Source organism: Mauremys mutica, chromosome 4 (genome assembly GCF_020497125.1).
Source record: "Mauremys mutica isolate MM-2020 ecotype Southern chromosome 4, ASM2049712v1, whole genome shotgun sequence".
NCBI classification, from domain to species: Eukaryota; Metazoa; Chordata; order Testudines; family Geoemydidae; genus Mauremys; species Mauremys mutica.
Window position 1 is genome coordinate 13,048,585 of NC_059075.1, and position 16,198 is coordinate 13,064,782.

Sequence of the window (16,198 nt, forward strand, 5' to 3'; positions counted from 1 at the left end):
GCATAGATCAGAGCGGTTCTACGTTACTCCGAGGAAATGCGGTCAGAGGCTGGGAGAGAGAGGTGGCTGTTGGGCAGATCTGCAACCCAGAGCTCTCCAGCTATTTAGGTCACAGCAAACACTAACCGTTACTATACGTAAAGGGCTACAATTTGTTTCTCTCTGTGAGGTAAGTCCTAAGCCCGGTGCCCAAATGAAATGCTGGGATGACATCCCCCGCTGTGCAGAGGGCCAGCACCAGGTCCATACACCAGTGAAGTCCCACTTAAGCCCCATTTGGAGAACACAAATGGGGCCAAACCCTTGGGCCATCTTTCTGCACTTGGAAGAATTTTAAGTCTTCAGCATATGAAGCGTAAAAGTGAGTGCTCATATTGGCTTCACACTTGAACATACAGAAGGCAAATTTTCTTGAACAAGAAGATTGCTCATGACAACAGCACTGCTATTCTGCAGAAGCACCTCAACCATCCCTGTCAATATCAGGTTAGCTCATTATGAGCCGTGATATTCACAAAGAGTGGGTGAAATAAGCCCAGAGTATCCAGGGCCAAGTTGCCTCCAGCCCTTTTGGGGCTGGGCAGTGAGGAAAGGGAGCAAAGAGCATTTTCTCCCTCATCCAGCCTGTGTAAGGAACTCAGGGGAGTGCCAGGGTTGCTCCCTTCATAGCTCCCCTAATGGGAAGGAGAGTGGAAAGGAGGATGTAGGGCCATGATTCCTCCCCTGATATCCACTGGTCTGCAGCATGGGACTAGGCCACAGGTGGTAGTATGCTGCTCTCCATAAAGGAGTGTGTGGCTTCGGGCACACCCCCCCCTATGCACTGAGGAGGTCTGGTGGGCATTCTCTCCATGGCAGAATTCCTGCTTTTGTTCTCCGTGGGGCCATAACCTTCCATGCCATCCCCAATGTATGGACGTGCCCCAAGGACACAAGAGAGCCTAAGGCATGCTTCTTGTAAAAATCTGCTGCTCAACTCACTTTGCCATGACAGTGTTTATGTGGGTCCTCACAAGTCCCAAGTATTGATCAATCTGTGCCTACAAAAAGCAAAAACAGACATCTGAAGATCACCAGGGCCTTGGAAAGCTAGGACCATTTACACATCCAATCTGAATGACAGTTATTGTACAGTCTTTTGACTTACCTGATACTTGTCATATACAACAGGTAGAGTAAACATAGAGACCACAGCTGGGGGGAAAATGAACAGTGTTAAATTTCTGCAGCTGAGATTGTTACTCACAGAAAACAAGATGCATTATCTACTTTCCTCTTGAAAGAAAAGGCAAAAGCACATGATGTCACTTTGTCCCAAGAAATGATTCAAGAAGCTGTATTAAAACTGAACCGTGCCTGAATCTTCCAAATGTGAAATGTATATCACTATGTACCCAGCAGCTGAGAAGCCACTAGGCACAGCAAGTGGTTGATAGATATCAGGGGACAACAGAATAAGAAATAAAGATGACTATGTATTAGGAAGTGGAACAAAGATAATTGTCTAACTGTGGAGAAAGCTCATTTCAAAGGTGGGACAAGTAGGGGACTACGCTGGTTTTCCTAACAAGAAATTGCCATGGTTAATACACGTTTAAAAACAGATCTTAAAATAAATGATGATCTTTACCCATGATCATAAGAGTCAGGCCATTGAAGAGCGCTCCAACATAAGTCAGCAGCCACATTAGTACTGCAAACTAAATTAAAAACAAATCATTAGATCTCCTGACAATCACTGAAATTGTCAGCACAAGAATAAATGGCTTCATTTAACTAGCTAGCATATGGGCATATTATTATTCCATTAGCTTCACTTAACTAGCTGGAATACCAGCATGCTTAGGAACTAGGGACATCTGCTGTAGGTGACTTTAATTTTTCATAGACTTTCAAAACCAATGCAAAAAAAAAAACCCTACAAATTTTTAGGAATGGTGCAGAGCAAAGGTAAACCATCCCACTGTGTTTTTTACATAACCCCATCCTTCCTTCCACTACCATCCCCCCTGCAGTTCTCCTCATCCTCCTCGTTGCATTTTTGCCTGTGTCTAGGACCTGATCCAGCAATGAGCTCAGCAGAGGCAGACCCCTCCACCTGTGTGGAGCGTCACTGAGGAGAGGGGTCTTCCTGCACAGGGTACATTGCACAATTGATGCTTTAGATTGTAAACCTCTTGAGGCAGGAATGGTGGGTAAAATTCTTGACAGTCCCCTCTTTGTTCTGAGGGGCGTGGGGGCACCTAACATGCTTTTGGACACTCCTAAAGCAACAGATAATAAATAACCATTATGGCTGAGCAGTAACAGGGACATTCTTCTGCAGCAGGAAATGACATAGTTGAGGGATGGGATGGGTTGGTGGTCAAGGAAGAGGTGGATAATCACACCCCAGTGTCATGTAGGGTTCCAGCGAGCCTAGGGGCGACTGCACTGCTAGCCAAGTCCTGAGTACCTTGCAGGAGGAGTGTATGGTGGAAAACAAAGCGCTCTGTAGACCATCTCCTTAGAGGGAGTAGCTCAGAGAAGCTCCATTGACTTCAGTGGAGCTATGCCAGTTTACATCAGCTGAGGATCTGGCCCAACATCTTTAATAACTCTTATGTCATGGATCCCTCAATTCCAATGTGTAATGTTAAATCACTAATGTATAGAAAATTATTAGTTAAAAAAGAGAGCGAACAAGAGCAGAATCTTTATACTTTACAGTAACACACATCTAGGTTTTGTCAAGGCACTATCACTATGGAAACTAAGGAAAGCAGGGCTGTGCTCTGTAAAATCTCCCCTCTCCAATGGGATTCAAAATGCTTGAGCAAATCGTACTTTTAAGGAATCCACCAGGTCCTGGACAAGGAAGAGTCTCCTCAGCTCTCTGACTGTGCTGTTCACGTACAACTGGAGACAGTCTGTGTATTTCTGAATCTGGTCCTGTGAGAGAGACATTTCCATCTCCAGGTAGGCTCTGCCAGAAACACAGATCCAATTACAAAACACAGGCAAGCTTACAGTTCGTTTACTCTTGTGCTTTTCTCCTCCTGCTGTTCCCTACTACCCTGAAGCTCATTTTCTCTGCAGCCGCAGCACTATCAATCCCCACAATGACCCCCCTGCACTGATATTTCACCCTTGGACAACTATGGGCCTCATTGCCTTATGCAATAGTAAAATCCATGAGAGGAGGCCAAGGGGAAGAAACTTGACAAGACTCCTCCTGTGGCTCTTCCTGCCACATCTTACCATTGAGCACATGAGTTATTCCCCCCATGGGATGGGCCATGGAGCCAACCTCTCAGACACTGTAGATTCCAGGAGAATGGCAGAAGACCAGAGCCATCTGCTCACAGGTCTCCTGCCTCTGCATCCGTTCTGGAACACCAGTACCTCTTACTCCCCTCCCTGACAGCACAGCTCCATATTCAAGGGCAGCTTGCCAGCACTCCGGTGGTCCACGTGAAAAAGGTACTACAACACCAGGCCATATTAGCTTTCTCTCTGAAACTCAGTGGGGAGGTAGGGGAGAATGATGTGTGTCCCCTGGGACCCACCCTGGCCCACCCCATCCAACATTGTGCTGCCCTGTTCTCACCCCAGTCCTCACCCCTTTCCCATGCCCCATGGAAGGCTCTCTTTTGGAAACTGGGGATTCCCTGCCCTCATTTCCACCTGAGAGAAAGAAAATCTATCTGTGGGGTTCCCATCTCAGGCTTCTGTCATCTCCTCCAGCTGACAAGCCCTTGAGACTCTAACCTTGCTGGGGCGAAGCTACAACTGAAAACAACAGTATTAACGTTTAACACTTATCTTGTGTTATCCATGTCCAAGGTGCTTTACGGAAAGCTCATTAATCTAGGCATTCCGTAAAAACAAGAGTAGGACGGTATTCTTGCTGCTATGGGCGGAAAGCGATAGCTTTTACTATAGTTGTTCTTTTTTTCTAGTTGCTTCTAACTTTCTAAATCTTTCAGCTTTCAGGCTAAAATTTTCAAGGTCTGAGGGGTGAATTTAAAAAAAAAATTGAGCAAATACATTTCATGGACTTTTAAGACCCTGAAAAGCAGAAAAGAACATTTTTCCCCATTATGAAAAAGAAACCCACCATGTCTATGGTCTAAAAGTGTTTATGGCAGCTACAGAACTCTGTCACTAACAATGAATAATGCAGGCTATACCCCCCTTTGGCAATGACTGCAAAGCACTCACTTGAATGGATGGCCTTCATCAGTCTTCTGCACAGCCTGTAAAACTGACTTGTAGATTCTGAAGCTAATGGTGGCTGAGAGAGCAGCTAGTGCCAGGTAGGCAATAACACTGACCACGCTGAACTGGGTCAGAGAGAAGAGCAGTAGCAGGATGCTTCCGAACACTATCCCTGTCTGCTTGATGTCACGCCAGTACAACAGGTCGATAGCTGGGAAGAGAAGATAAATCAATCAGACTCCAGCACTGCAATGATTTCAAAGCAAGCTACTGTTGCAGATTCAGGTGGCCAAGCACTTTTGCAGAGAAACAAAGGTTACGTCTACACTGCAAGCTAGGGTGTGATGCCCAGTTTGCATACACGTTAGCTCGATGAAGCTACTCAAGTATAGTGTAGCTGTGATAACACGGGCAGTGGCAGCACGGGTTAGCTATGCCAAAGACAAACCCACCTGAACCCCTTCAGTACATACTTAGCATTGCTAAGCCATGCAGCTGCTGCTTTTGCTACCGCGGCTACGCGAGTATGTGTACGCAAGTTAGGAACCATTCCCTTACCTAGGGTGACCAGACAGCAAATGTGAAAAATCGGGATGGGGGTCGGGACTAATAGAAGCCTATTTAAGAAAAAGACCCAAAAATCGGGACTGTCCCTGTAAAATCAGGACATCTGGTCACCCTACCCTTACCTCGTACTGTGGACTTCGCCAAAGGGATAAGGGACTCTGTTGACATCACTGGAGTTATTCCAGAAATACACAATTGCAAACAAGATCAAAACCAGGCCTAATATCTCTCTATTGCAGTGTCAGTATGGTTTAGTGGGCAGCATTTTTGCCCTTAAACCAGAATGTCATATGTCTCAGTCTCATACCAGCCTCATTACTTACTCCATCATGACCCTTCCATGCAGGGCTATGGGTTATTACTAGGGCTAGTCCAAAATTTCCCATCAAAACTTTTTTCGAAGGAAGACTGAGTTTTCGACTCAATGAAAATTTGTCCAAAAAATGTCATCTTTCTTTGAAAATTTTAGATTTTTCATTAGAAATTCCAAATATTTTTCAGTTTTTGGTATGTCAACAAAAAATAAAAAATTTCCATTGAAAAGTTTAATGAGAACTGTTTTTTTTTCATTTTCATTGATGCTTTCAGCAGAGAAAAAAAAACAACCCTTATTTTCTGACCAACTCTATTTGTTACATTGTTAGGGAACCAATGAGACATTTAAAAAAGGTCCAATTTAGTCTGGTGACCATTCAGCTACAAGTTAAAAATCCCATGAGACTTCTTAAGAAACTCAGCCCACTTCTCTCGCTATACAACTTATAGGTTTTAATTTGAGCCAGGCAAACACTGCAAAACATTTTCTGTAAATACATCTTCACCTTTTAAAGTTCACTTTGCCCGGCTTGGACCCATTTTGTGTTCATGTACCACGAACAGTGTAGCAAAATGATTTTACCAACAAGAGTATTCACCATAAAATCAAAATTTAAGCAAACATTGTTGAATAGTCATGGAAAATGCATGATCCCAAATATTTACATCTGAAATCTGCTTCTAACAGTGGCCTTCATCCAATCAGGGAATAGAACCATGCCATGTGACATAATGTCCAATAAAAACAGTTCTAATTTTAAACATTGACTATTCATGATGAACTGATTGAATATGGTGCAGATCAAGTGTTATTTATACGTTAGCTGTGGACTAATTCTCAGTAAAGAACAAATTCAGGAAAATTATGATCTGTTCAAAGAAAATTTGCAAGCAGAGAAAGAGGCAAAATTCATAAAATAAAATATTGATTGCAAATTATTTGCCCAGCAATAATTCTAATTTCCAAAGAGATGTGAGTCATTGATGAAGGAGCTATTACTCATTACCATTACTGTTCTCGCTCTTACTCAGTATTGTAAAGTACATTCGGCTAGAGTACAAAAATTGCCATTTAAAATCAAGTTCTAGTCACTTTCTATTCCATTCAAGTTCTATTCCATTCCATATATGAACCATAAATAAGAGAATCCTTTCATATTTCTAAATGTATGGATTCAGTCTGGATCCTTCAAACATTTATGCACAGGAGTAGCCCAATGCAACTTAGCACAAATTCCAGCTGTGGCCATGTGCCCAGTACTATCATGGGCTAGAAATGGATTATATTCTCCCCTAGATACGCAGGGCTTTCCAGAAGTGCTACTCCTTTCAATGAGAAAAGGAGCTGAATGGCGAAAGCAATGAGAATATATTCCAACGTGTGCATCATCCTGACATAACCTGTCTTTCAACAGGATTTTTTGCTAAGGCATATTAAAGAATTAGCTAATAAAAGAATTAGTTACTAGTATTTGGCCTCAGCAACGGCAGGCCGTTCAGATTAAAGCTGCTCACAGATCAGCCACTTTCTCACTGCTTTTTCCTCCCTCAATGGATCATTCTGGATTTCTTTCTTTAAAGAAAAAAATTGTATTTTAGAGATGAAAGAGGCGCTTCTTAATGAGGACACAATGCTGCAAACTCACCACAGGATGGACTTATGTCAAAGGATGTCTGCAGTGATGTAGCCATGTCATTCCCAGGATGTGAGGGAGACAAGGTGGCTGAGGTAATATCTTTTTTTGGACCAACTTCTGTTGGTGAACTCAGCAAGCTTTTGAGTCTACACAGCTCTTCTTCAGATCAGGTCAAAGAGCTCTGTATAGCTCGAAAGCTTGTCTCTTTTGCCAACAGAAGTTGGTCCAATAAAATATATTACCTCACCCATCTTGTCTCTTGAATATGTCAAAAGAGACACTCATGGGGACCTGTATGCAGGTCAGAGACAAGAGAAATACAGCTGATTTCATTCCCCAATCAAACAAAAACTAGAAGGGGGTTGGCATCTCCAAGGTAGCATGCATCTGTTAGTATACGCCGCTAGCATTGCTGTGGTACTTGACATTGCTAGAGAAATTACATACCAGATACAAGCTTAAAATCATACTGACTCCAAGGGAGAGACAGTCAGTATGTGTTTAAAGGTCATTTTTCATGTCATTGGGCATCCTGTGGAGCACAGGGGGCAAATTCTTCCAGAAGGCACAGACTAATGATCTGGGATGGTCAGTATAGTTAGGGATTCATAGGGGTTAGGAGAAGGAATCTTCCTCTCCAAACTATGGAGCAGCAGCCAAGTCTCCCTACAGCCTCAAAGGTTTTAAGCTCCTTCCTTACACCGATTTCAATGGAAGTTAGCAGCCTAAATACCTTTGAGGATCTGGCCGAAAGTGAATAAACTAGGACAGAGACTAAACTTACAGTCAGGACAGATGGTGTCACTCAGTCTCATGTCCTTGACACCTGGTCATGGAAAGAGCAAGAAGTCCCTGACTGCTCCTTGGACAGGCACTGGGAAGAGAGAGCATATGAGAGGCTCTAATATAGGTGCTTTTTGGGGCACAGGACACGAAGCGCTGAGCTCATCAACATGAGCCCTTCTCCCTCTCAAGCAACGCCAGGGTGCAAAGCTAGATGGAGAGTGAGTATTTCTGGTTTCCCACTGTGGCAATCCAGCCCTTCCCCAGGGCAGGTTAGCCGGCTGGGAGGTCAGCATGCAGCTTTCACACTGGCAAGGTTTGGCTGTTTTGGGCTGGAACGGGCCCAGGGTAATGAAGGATATTAAAATGCTGCTTAGAAGATCAGGCTATAAAGTAGAGCTGCCTCTGTATGCAAGCCACTTAAATGGTCTTTTCCAAGATTTACATCTCATTTTTTCTTAAACAAGGGAAATCTCATTTCAAAGAGGGCAGGCTTCCATTTTTGCCCGAGCCTGGCTCCCATCTGCAGAGATTCAGAGTTAGATTGTGACTGATACAGGGGGAACTCAAGGACGGATTGTGCTGCATGTTCCAGTGGCATCCAGGTAGAATGCACCTACTGTGATGCTGCCTGTTCCAGGAAAAAAGGATGTCCTAGCTTTTCCATGGGGGTATGCCCCCTATTCTTGGCACAATCTTGGAGCCACTACAGTGGCTGCAAAGTGGGAATCCTCAGGGGTGAGGGGGCATATCTGCCTGGTTTATGACTGCTTTACATCACCAGAGCTGTGCAAAGCAGCCATAGCAGGAGCCACAATCTGGCCCCAGATATTTAGTCTGTGCCTCTTCTACCAAGAGCAAAGATCTCACGCCCGTGGCAGCCAGTGACATGGGGTTGGGGCATGGGTGTTCCTCTAGACAACAAAAGTGACCACAAGTATCAAACACAAGAGAAGTCTGAGGCTGTGAAAATAACTGTAGCCAGAATCCTTGGACTCGGCTCATAGCTGCCCCTGCCCCTTGTTTAGCCATATGTCCCACCACAAAGGAGGTGTAAATCATTACTGCCTCAAACAGAAGCCTTTACACTCCCCCGGGTGTAAATGATACACAAGGGGCAGAGCAATGGCTAGTCAGCCTCCTTGTCGCCAGATGAACAAACAATGGCTGCATCCCTCTCTTCTTCAAATGTCCTTGTTATTCTTAAGTGTGGTCAAGATGGAATTCAAAAGGGAAGATACCAGCCCAGTGTGCACACACTATTTTGCGGCTCCAAGTGTCATATCAATTCAGTGCACAATATGGCACGCTCTGTCTGCTGGCCCAGTGGGTTTTCTATCATACGAACATAAGAACAGCCATATTGGATCAGACCAAAGGTTCATCTAGCCCAGTATCTTGTCTTCTGACAGTGGCCAATGCCAGGTGCCCCACATGGAATGAATAGAACAAGTAATCATCAAGTGAGCCATCCCCTGTCGCCCATTCTCAGCTTCTGGCAAACAGAGGCTTGGGACACCATCTTTGAAGACTTAAGTTCAAATCTTAGCTTGAGTCACCACTGAAAGGGCATTTGGCAGCCTCACCCTAGTCCATTTTTGTGCACAACGTAGAACCCCCAGACAAGCTGCCACAATTAGCAGCCTCTGTTCTAGAAAGCCTCAGTCAATACCAACACAGTCAGTTTTGTGGGCCAGGATTCAGGCGCATGCAGAGCTGCGCAGACAAATTGGCGTAGGACATGCTGTACCAGTGCTATACCTGATCTAAGACTATGTCTACATTACAGCTTATGTTGGCAGAACTTGTGTCGCTCAGAGGTGTGAATAAACCCCTCCCCTCAAATATCATGAACAAACAATGGCTGCATCCTCTCTTCTTCAAATGCCCCTGTTATTATTCTTAAGTGGATGATATTTTCAAAGGAGTTTAAGAGAATAGGCGCCAAAATCACATTCAATTTCAATGGGATTCGGAGACCTAACTCCCTAACGCTTCTTTGAAAACTCCAGCCTAAAATTATAACCTCAGCTGTTAACATGCAAAAGCTGTTTAGCAGTAGCTCCTCATGATTGCTTTTTAATTTACTGTAACAAAGGAGACATTACTTTCACTCCAGTATCTTTGTATTAATTCCAGTAGAATCCACTGTCGGCCTTATTTACTTGTGGAGGTATAAAGGCCTCTATGATTTATCAAAACGACCTCAAGTTCAGCACCATTTCTCTTTCCTCATTAATGGCCAGACCCTGCACCACTGAATTTAAGGGGAGTTTTACCACTGACTTTAATGGGAGCAGGATTGGGGTCTCGGGCTATGACAAAGCAGTGCTGTCACTTTCTTTGAAGAGTTTTCAATGGAGAAACATGTTTACTAGCTGTTTACTAGCTTGTTCATTATTCTGAGTTAGAAATGAATGCAAGAGAGCTCTGCAAAACAACTCAAGTAACCCAAACCTTAGGTTTGAAAGAAGAAACTCTCAAGAGTATTAATCAGAGTCTCAGCCATCACTTTAAATATAACTTCATCGCATTAAGCTAACCTGAATTCTCCATTCTCTGCCATGCAGCCGCACTAGCAATCCAACTAGGTGAACTTCGTAGCAACATTTCCAGATGGCTACAGGTAGGAACTAAATGTATCGCTTGCAGTGCAAGTTAGACCGAAGTTCTCAAAAATAAATGATGTCAGCAGCCTGTGACTTTTATCCCATTGAGGACATTTCCTGGGTACAGTGCCTGAAACTTCTCCTGGCAGACGCCATTGCCTCTTTTGGAAAATGTTTCTTGTTATTGGGCATCTAGCATCCCAAAAGTTGGAAGACACACCATATAGAGCACTGATGCACTAGACAGTGCATAGTTAGACAGGGACCCAGGACAGGGACAAATGGCGTGAGAGAGCTGCCAGGAGCTACATTACTGTGCACATTCATCAAGGGTTGTGATGACCTCATGGTAACCATGAGAACAGAGCTTTAATGGTTTGTGTGGTCACCAAAACACTTGTATAGCTATATCCCCCGTTTGCCTGTGTTATCTTTTATATTTGAAGGACATTCCCAAATTGCATCTGGAGGACACATTATTTTAGTCAAATTATGTCTAAAATGTCCCCACGCCTTCAAACTCAGGCATGTTTCTTCTTTGTGAAATATTGTTTTAAGAGAAAAAGACGGGAGTGGGGAGACAGAAAATGAACATTTTTGACTGATAGGATTCCCGGGTATAAATACATTAGTCAGTTCTGCAGTGACTGGATGAGTTATTTTAGACCCACAAGGCATCTCTTCTGAAAATCATCTACACATTTTTTCCTTTTGTTTTTCCAGTTCTTCCTCTACAAAACAAAACTGTACAAACAATTGTAACCCATGCACTTTATGCATCAGCATTTGACTTTGTTCTTCCAGAGGGAGGGGACAAGAATCTTCTTAGTTGGATACTCAATGTCTGATGAGAACAGGGTAGGGTGTGGCAGTTACCGGATGTGCTCTTAAGTTTTCATTGTGGGCACCCCACCTGGCAGGTCATACCCTAGCCAACCTCCGAGAGAAGAGTGCAATCAGAGTGCAAAGGGAGGTAAGGTTATAAATACAGGAGTTAAAGACAACCCTGTGGACTCAGTGGCTGATTGACACAGGACCAAGAAATGAGTCTGCTGCGGTCCCAATGCCTGTGGATATAGGTGAGTGCTATTCCAACTTTCCTTACTAGGGAAGCGTCCACTGAGATACCAGTTGGTGTTTTATGGAGTTAAGCTGAGGTGCCTGAAGAAGGGGGGTGTATCATTATACAGAATATTGCATGAGCATTCTCACACCTGTCCCCATTACACAGTAAACATGTGGCAGGGCAGAATTTTCTCTGGAATTTTAATAATACTGTGATCTTTGTAAAAATCCCGGGTTAGCCTGCAAGCATAAGGAATGACCCCCAATAGAGGAAGAACACATAAAAGCCTATGCACAGCTCAGCATACAGATGGCATCACAAGACACTTTCCTTCACATGTGAACACCATAACCATAGGATCCTTACAGTATGCATGTGGGGCAGTGGGGCTTATGGTTCACCATTACCTGGGTAGCGTTTTTGTGGATGAAAAATTAAGAAAAGAATTTTGATGCATGTATACAAACACTAATTAATTGTCCAGTGGCTGTAGTGACACTGGAAAGCTAGGGAAACCGAATGTAACAATGAAGGTCTTGTTAATTAACAGCCTTTATTGGACTAATATTTGACAACTGTGACTTATTACTAGAACAAAGCCTGAAACACAGAGCAGCAGAGATCACTCACATGATGGGAAATTTCAGCTCAGTGGGTTTGGCTGAGCTCATTCTAGACCAAGGTCCAGGGGTGAAGCTTGGATCCAGGTGTGAACTGTCTTTGGATCCACGGTTTTGGTTTCACTCCATCTCTACTTCTTACCAAATGAATTTTTAACCCCTTGAAAAATGGATGCCTTGGGACTATCATGATAAGCACATTAGAAACAGAGTCAGTGTCAGACCAAACCTAGATGTAACAATAGTATTTAAAATCTCTCCTATGCTCCAGTAAAACACACACTAATTTAAAACTTCAGAAAATTATTTCCATTGTTTAACTATATATATTTTACAGGGTCAGATTCTCACCTCGGAGAAATGGGGTGACAGCATGGCCCTAATGAAGTCATTAGGAGTTTGCCATTGACTTCCATGGGGCCAGGATTTCAACCCTGGGGCACAGAGGGCACTGCTACAGATCCACTTTCATGTTTGGGCATGTTGGCAAAGTAATGGATTTTCCACATGATGTAGGGTGATTAAAACCTGGCCAATACTATCCAGCTATTTATGCACTGATTAGCAGAGGGTTCTCCCAGTATCAGAGCATATCCAAAGGCTACCTGCTCAGTGCTTTCTCTCATCACTTTGTTAAGACATCTTTCTATGCCAATATTTCATTTCCCCACCTCTTCTCCCCTTTCCCCCCAATCATCTGTATGTAATACAGAGGGATGCAACTTCTGGAGAGCGGCTGGCACATCTCAGCTTCAGAAGACTGCTGCCATGAACTGCAGAGCCGACAGAGTGTCTTTGCTATTTTTATAAGGGTTTTTTTCCCCATTCTCGTTGGAGCCCTCTGGATCCCATCATTTTCTCTCGGGTTACAACCCTTCATCCTTGAGGCCCATATCACAGAGACCATCCTTCTCCCTGGGGGCAGAACGCCCTTGAGAATCCACCTGTGCCAGCTTTCAATGAGCCAGAGAGGTCACCCTTCTTGCTCTCCCAACCCTTGTGACAAGAGACCAGGAGTGGGAGTTGACCCTGGGTTTCAAGCCTGGCAATACTTTGCATTATCCCTATCCAAAAGGCCCCCACCCCCTTTCCGAGCAATGGCTTTCAGTGCCTGGGTTATTCTGCAATCTTAGTCCCTTGGTGTTATGAGAAGACAGAGACAGACAGACATTCCTAGACCTCAACGGATGACAAACAGGAGTTTCGAGGTGAGTTAGGGTTTCCTGCATTCTAGATAACTCAGCATGCACAACATACAGCATACTGACAGGAGACACAAGAGAACAGGCATGCAATTAATGAATGACAGATCTTGTAAGACCCTACTTCCCCTGAGCATTCCTTAATCCCAAGAATGGCCCCTCTGATGTCAATGGGATTATTTGGGAGAACGAGGATTGCTTATGTGATTAAGTGTGACCCACACATGGTAATACTTGGTGGTTGACAATAATTAAGGAAGCAGTCTTGCCACTGCTCCTCATGCAGAATTCTCGTTGCCGTCAATGGGATTTCTTCACACAAGGAAGGCTGCAGGATTAGGAATTACAACTATTGTTTTTTAAAAAAACCATCTGTAGACAAGAAGGCCCACCCCATGCCTTATTTGCTAATAAAATAACAACGCTGCCTGACCCTTTCAGATTTGTGTACAGGATTTTATTAATAGGAACCTGCCTGACCTGCAATGGAAATGAAGGAAAAGAGGCAGAATTCCTGATTGCACGAGGTGTGGCAATGTAAGTTTTAGGTAGAGATGAGCATGAACCAGGACCACAGATCCAGCCCCCTTCTTCGTCCCTATCAAACTTTCAGAAGCTTAGATATGGACCCTCTACCAGATTTCAAATGTCAGGGCTCAGGCCCATCTTTAATTGTAAGGAAAAATCAACATCAGATTGGCACGGCATCCCATGCAACTAAAAAGGGCCCAACTTTGGTCTCACTGAAGTCAAAGTTAACACCTCCCTGGACTTCAACTGATCAGCCCCCAATGACTTCAGCACTTGCATGCCCAGCTAGCTAAGGGCCCCAGCATAGCCGGAATTACTCCTCTGTAGAGCATTTTCAAGAAGATTTATTTTAAAAGGTATTCTCATTCTGACAATGAAGGAAGTTGTAATATATTTTTTAAATTGATTAATTTTCAGACAGGACATAAAATGAGCAGGAGCCAGCAAATGCCATGCTGTTAAAATCTCCCTTTTTTTTTTGAAATCTCAGTGGTTTAGATAAGCACAGTGGCCTTGTTAAAACTGGAAGCAACAAAACATCAAAGTAGTACACATCTTACCGGGTCTGTCCTCTAAACGTGGACTCTTAATCCTGAAGTCCCATTGGGATTGATGGGAATTTTGCTTGAGTAAGGATTGAAGGATTGAACCTATCATGTGGCATTTGGGACTCCAGAAAAATGGCTGTTAGTGATGATGCCTCATTTTGAGTACAGGAGGTGCTGAAGGACATCTGGAGCGTTATGATTGTCCTTGTTTTTAGTGGTTTTCATCACAGCAGTTGACATTCTTGGTTTTATTGTCAATTTCTTAATCAAAGAATTTGATCATTCAAAAAGGGAAATAGGAGAAGATTCTTTAGGAAGCTTACAAAAGAACTGTGCTCCAGGAGTACAGGTGTTCTATGATTGGCTTCACTCCAGACCATAAATAGGTCTGGGCTCTTTGGAGGTTGCCTCATGTCAATGAGAATCCACGAGCAACTCAGATACTCTGCAAGTCTGCTGTGGAGAGAGTTTTCTGAAGATAGTGTTAAGCTGGGTCTCTTTGGTGAGACTTAAGCTCCTCTTTCCACTCCACTCAGGACCATTGCCTGTTCTTTGTCCTATCTCCTGGATCTTAGCATAGCAAGTTGATCCTGCTCTCAGCTAAGAAAACCACCACTGTTGTGTCTCTTGCAAAAATTCTGCATGCCCACAAAATGTGCAACAGTAATTAGACCTACTCTACACAGAAATATGTGCCTTGCCTGCTTTTCTAAAAGTCAGACTGAGATCTTGGGCCATGCTCAGAGATTGCATCTCCTGCACTCTGGTCCCTTACCTGATGTTCTTCCGGTTGGGGAGTGCTTGGTTTTGATGAATGACGTATGAACGCCGCAAAAGGTATAGGTCAGGTAAGCATCAAAGGGACAAGTTCCAGCCTCAGATGTGCACATGCAGTTTTTGCTGAAATCTGGGAGAGTTGCACTCAGGGCCGGCGCTTCCATTAGGCGACCCTAGGCGGTTGCCTAGGGTGTCAGGATTCGGGGGGTGGCATTTTGTGTGCTCCCCACGGGGCGCGTGGGAGCTTCTGGTTCCGCTCCTGTCGCGCCACCGAAGAAGGACCTTCTGCCGACATGCCGCGGAAAACAGTGGCAGGCAATTGAGCAGCTCAATGACTGCCACTGTCGCCTGCGGCATTTCGGCGGAGGGTCCTTCTTCAGCGGCGCGATGGAAGCGGAACCGGAAGCTCCTGCGTGCCCCGTGGGGAGCACACAAAATGCCGCCCCCCGAATTCTGCCGAGGGCGCCAGAAACTCTGGCGCTGCTCCTGGTTGCACTGCACATCAGTGGGCAGAATTTGGTCCTGAGAATTTAGCTGCTTATTATCCAAAACCTCACCTGAATCTTTGTCTTGAAATCAGTTTGCAAATCTTGTGAGAAGAGACTTTTAAACAAGACAGATTAACAATAGTTAATACCTGCCTAGCAGATTAGTGCTTTTCATCCATGGTGCTCAGTTACTTACAACCACTACCTAATTCCAGTAACACTCCTACGAGGTGGGTTCTATTGTTACCATTTTAAAGCTAGGCAAACTGAGGGTCAGAGAATGTAAGTGACTCAGCCAAGATCCTCAATGGAGCCAGAGATAACTATGTGGATTCAACCCAGGAATCCTGACTCCCAGTCTGAAGCTCTAACCGCTAGACTCTACTGCCTCTTTTTCCAGTACTCCGTGGTAATGGCCAGGTCAGAAATACCATAAGAAAAGCCTCTCTCATGGCATTTCATTGTTAATGCTTCTGGCACGGACTGAAATCAAGAGCAGATAAAGGCAACATTTGAGATAGAAAAGAAAGACGGCTAGACGAGCTTTTCCAAACTTCACGGTCAGGGTTTGGTCTGGTCAAAGGTGCAAACTACGTAAACTAGTTTGCTCACCCCTCATTCTGATGCCCATCCCCCTGCGCTCCTTTGCACACACAGAGCTCTCCCCTGAAAGGTTTGTGCAGGCTCGTCCCATTCTTCTCGATGAAACTAACAGCTCAGTTGTGCTCGACAGGCTCAGCCCTGCCTTGCAAGAGGAGTGGAGAGGCACCACCTCAGGGAGGGACTGTGTAGTCCCTCCTAACCCTCCTGGAGCACAGCACCCCCAAAGGAATGGGGAAGCCCCACCCACCTACA

General features: G+C 44.4%; 1 protein-coding gene across 5 annotated transcripts in view; it reads right to left on the reverse strand.

Annotated features, from left to right (window-relative positions):
* Positions 1-16,198, reverse strand: part of RTN1 (reticulon 1) — a 200,789-nt gene that overhangs the window by 1,492 nt on the left and 183,099 nt on the right. For 3 of the 5 annotated variants that reach the window (XM_045015349.1, XM_045015350.1, XM_045015352.1), the window contains 5 exons: positions 4,204-4,411; positions 2,827-2,965; positions 1,631-1,700; positions 1,148-1,194; positions 982-1,040 (listed from right to left, as the gene is read on the reverse strand). In XM_045015349.1, the coding sequence (XP_044871284.1) occupies positions 982-1,040; positions 1,148-1,194; positions 1,631-1,700; positions 2,827-2,965; positions 4,204-4,411 (523 nt within the window). Of the gene's footprint in view, positions 1-981; positions 1,041-1,147; positions 1,195-1,630; positions 1,701-2,826; positions 2,966-4,203; positions 4,412-7,503; positions 7,550-10,045; positions 10,432-16,198 lie in introns of those variants that run through there. The other 2 variants (XM_045015353.1, XM_045015351.1) reach the window with 2 other exon arrangements.